The 1,418-nt window shown below is 58.7% G+C and overlaps 1 protein-coding gene across 1 annotated transcript in view; it reads left to right on the top strand.

Moving 5' to 3' along the window:
• The window catches only part of ACSF3 (acyl-CoA synthetase family member 3), a 42,580-nt gene that overhangs the window by 12,911 nt on the left and 28,251 nt on the right, over positions 1 to 1,418 (top strand). The window contains exon 6 of the mRNA XM_010843949.1: positions 517 to 629. Coding sequence (XP_010842251.1) covers positions 517 to 629 — 113 coding nt within the window. The remainder of the gene's footprint in view (positions 1 to 516; positions 630 to 1,418) is intronic.

The raw sequence follows: 1,418 nt of genomic DNA, 5'->3' as shown, positions 1-1,418 counted from the left end.
GCGACTTCACTTTCACTTTTCACTTTTATGCATTGGAGAGGGAAATGGCAACCCACTCCAGTGTTCTTGCCTGGAGAATCCCAGGGATGGGGTAGCCTGCTGGGCTGCGGTCTATGGGGTTGCACAGAGTCGGACACCACTGAAGCGACTTAGCAGCAGCAGCAGGCCCTGACTACCCAGACAGGTGCTCCAGTGAAGCAGACGTGCCCTGCATCCAGCTCTGGGTGCTGGGCGACCACCAAGGTGACCTAAAGACCTGGGGCATTTGGGGCCCCAGCTGCTGCTCTGTGGTCCCACCTAAGGCTCTGCTCTTGGCTGCTGGTGCTTTGCCCCTCGGTGTGCACCTGACCCTAGGTGGGATCCCCCTGTCTGTGCACGAGGCGGTCCGCGGGTCTCCCCCCACCCCACCCTGGTGTGCCCACATGACGTCAGGCAGCTCCCAGCACCTCCACGTGCAGGCACTCTCCAGAATCCTACTGACCGCCTCTGTTCCTCGTGCCTCCCCACCCTTTGCAGGCTCTGTGGGGACCCCGCTGCCCGGCGTTGAGGTGCGCATTGTGTCGGAAAACCCACAGAAGGACAGCTCCCCCTACCTTATCCACGCAGAGGGAAGTGAGGAGAATACCAAGGTGAGTCTGTTCGCACTGGTGGCACGTGGGCATTGCACGGCCATTACCACCCAGGAGGCCGGTGGCAGAGGTGAAGTCCCCACCGCACGGGGCAGCCCCTGGACCACAGCAGTGCTAGTGGGCCTTGACTCCGGGCACTGCTGGTGTTTAGGGCACCGCCCACCATGCAGACAGTGCAGAGCAGGGTGAGGCCAGGCTTCTCCCCAGCTCCTTCCTCTGAGCCTTGTTGAGTGGGGTCAGGAGGGCCTCAGCTAGGACAGCCCGAGCTGACGGTGAGACCGGCCCCCCAGCCTAACAGTCACCCTTTTGGACAAATTCACTGGAAATGGAGATTCCTGCTTGGGAAGCCACTGTCTATTGTCTGTTTTTCTAAGATCCAGAGGTGAAGGGAAGCAAGGACTGTGGTCTCATTTCAGTGAGGACTGTCACAGCCACAGGCCTGCTGGTCACAAGTGATCAGGGTCACAAAAGAGGTCGGGATTGGTGGGAAGTGGAATTTTTAAGAGATGGTTTTATCTACAGCAGCTCTTTATACTGTGGACTTCTGTTAAAGCTGAAAGTAGCAGTGTTTCCTCATTTCAGCGTTTTTTTCCTTCCTGCCCGTACTCTAGCATCACCCCCCGCGCCCCCCACCCCACCCCTCACCTGTGCCTGGAGGGGTCCTGGCATCCCTGCCCTTGTGGACCTCGATCTCATCATGGGAGATGGCAGCATCCAGGAGATGGTTGTCGAATGTCTGAGATCGAGCCCATGGGGGGAACTTGGGTCGATCTCAGACATTCGACAACC

This window comes from Bison bison, unplaced genomic scaffold (genome assembly GCF_000754665.1).
Source record: "Bison bison bison isolate TAMUID 2011002044 unplaced genomic scaffold, Bison_UMD1.0 scf7180017864192, whole genome shotgun sequence".
Classification (NCBI taxonomy): Eukaryota; Metazoa; Chordata; class Mammalia; order Artiodactyla; family Bovidae; genus Bison; species Bison bison.
The sequence above is the reverse complement of the archived record's forward strand: the minus strand, read 5'-3'. Positions and strand labels throughout refer to the sequence as shown.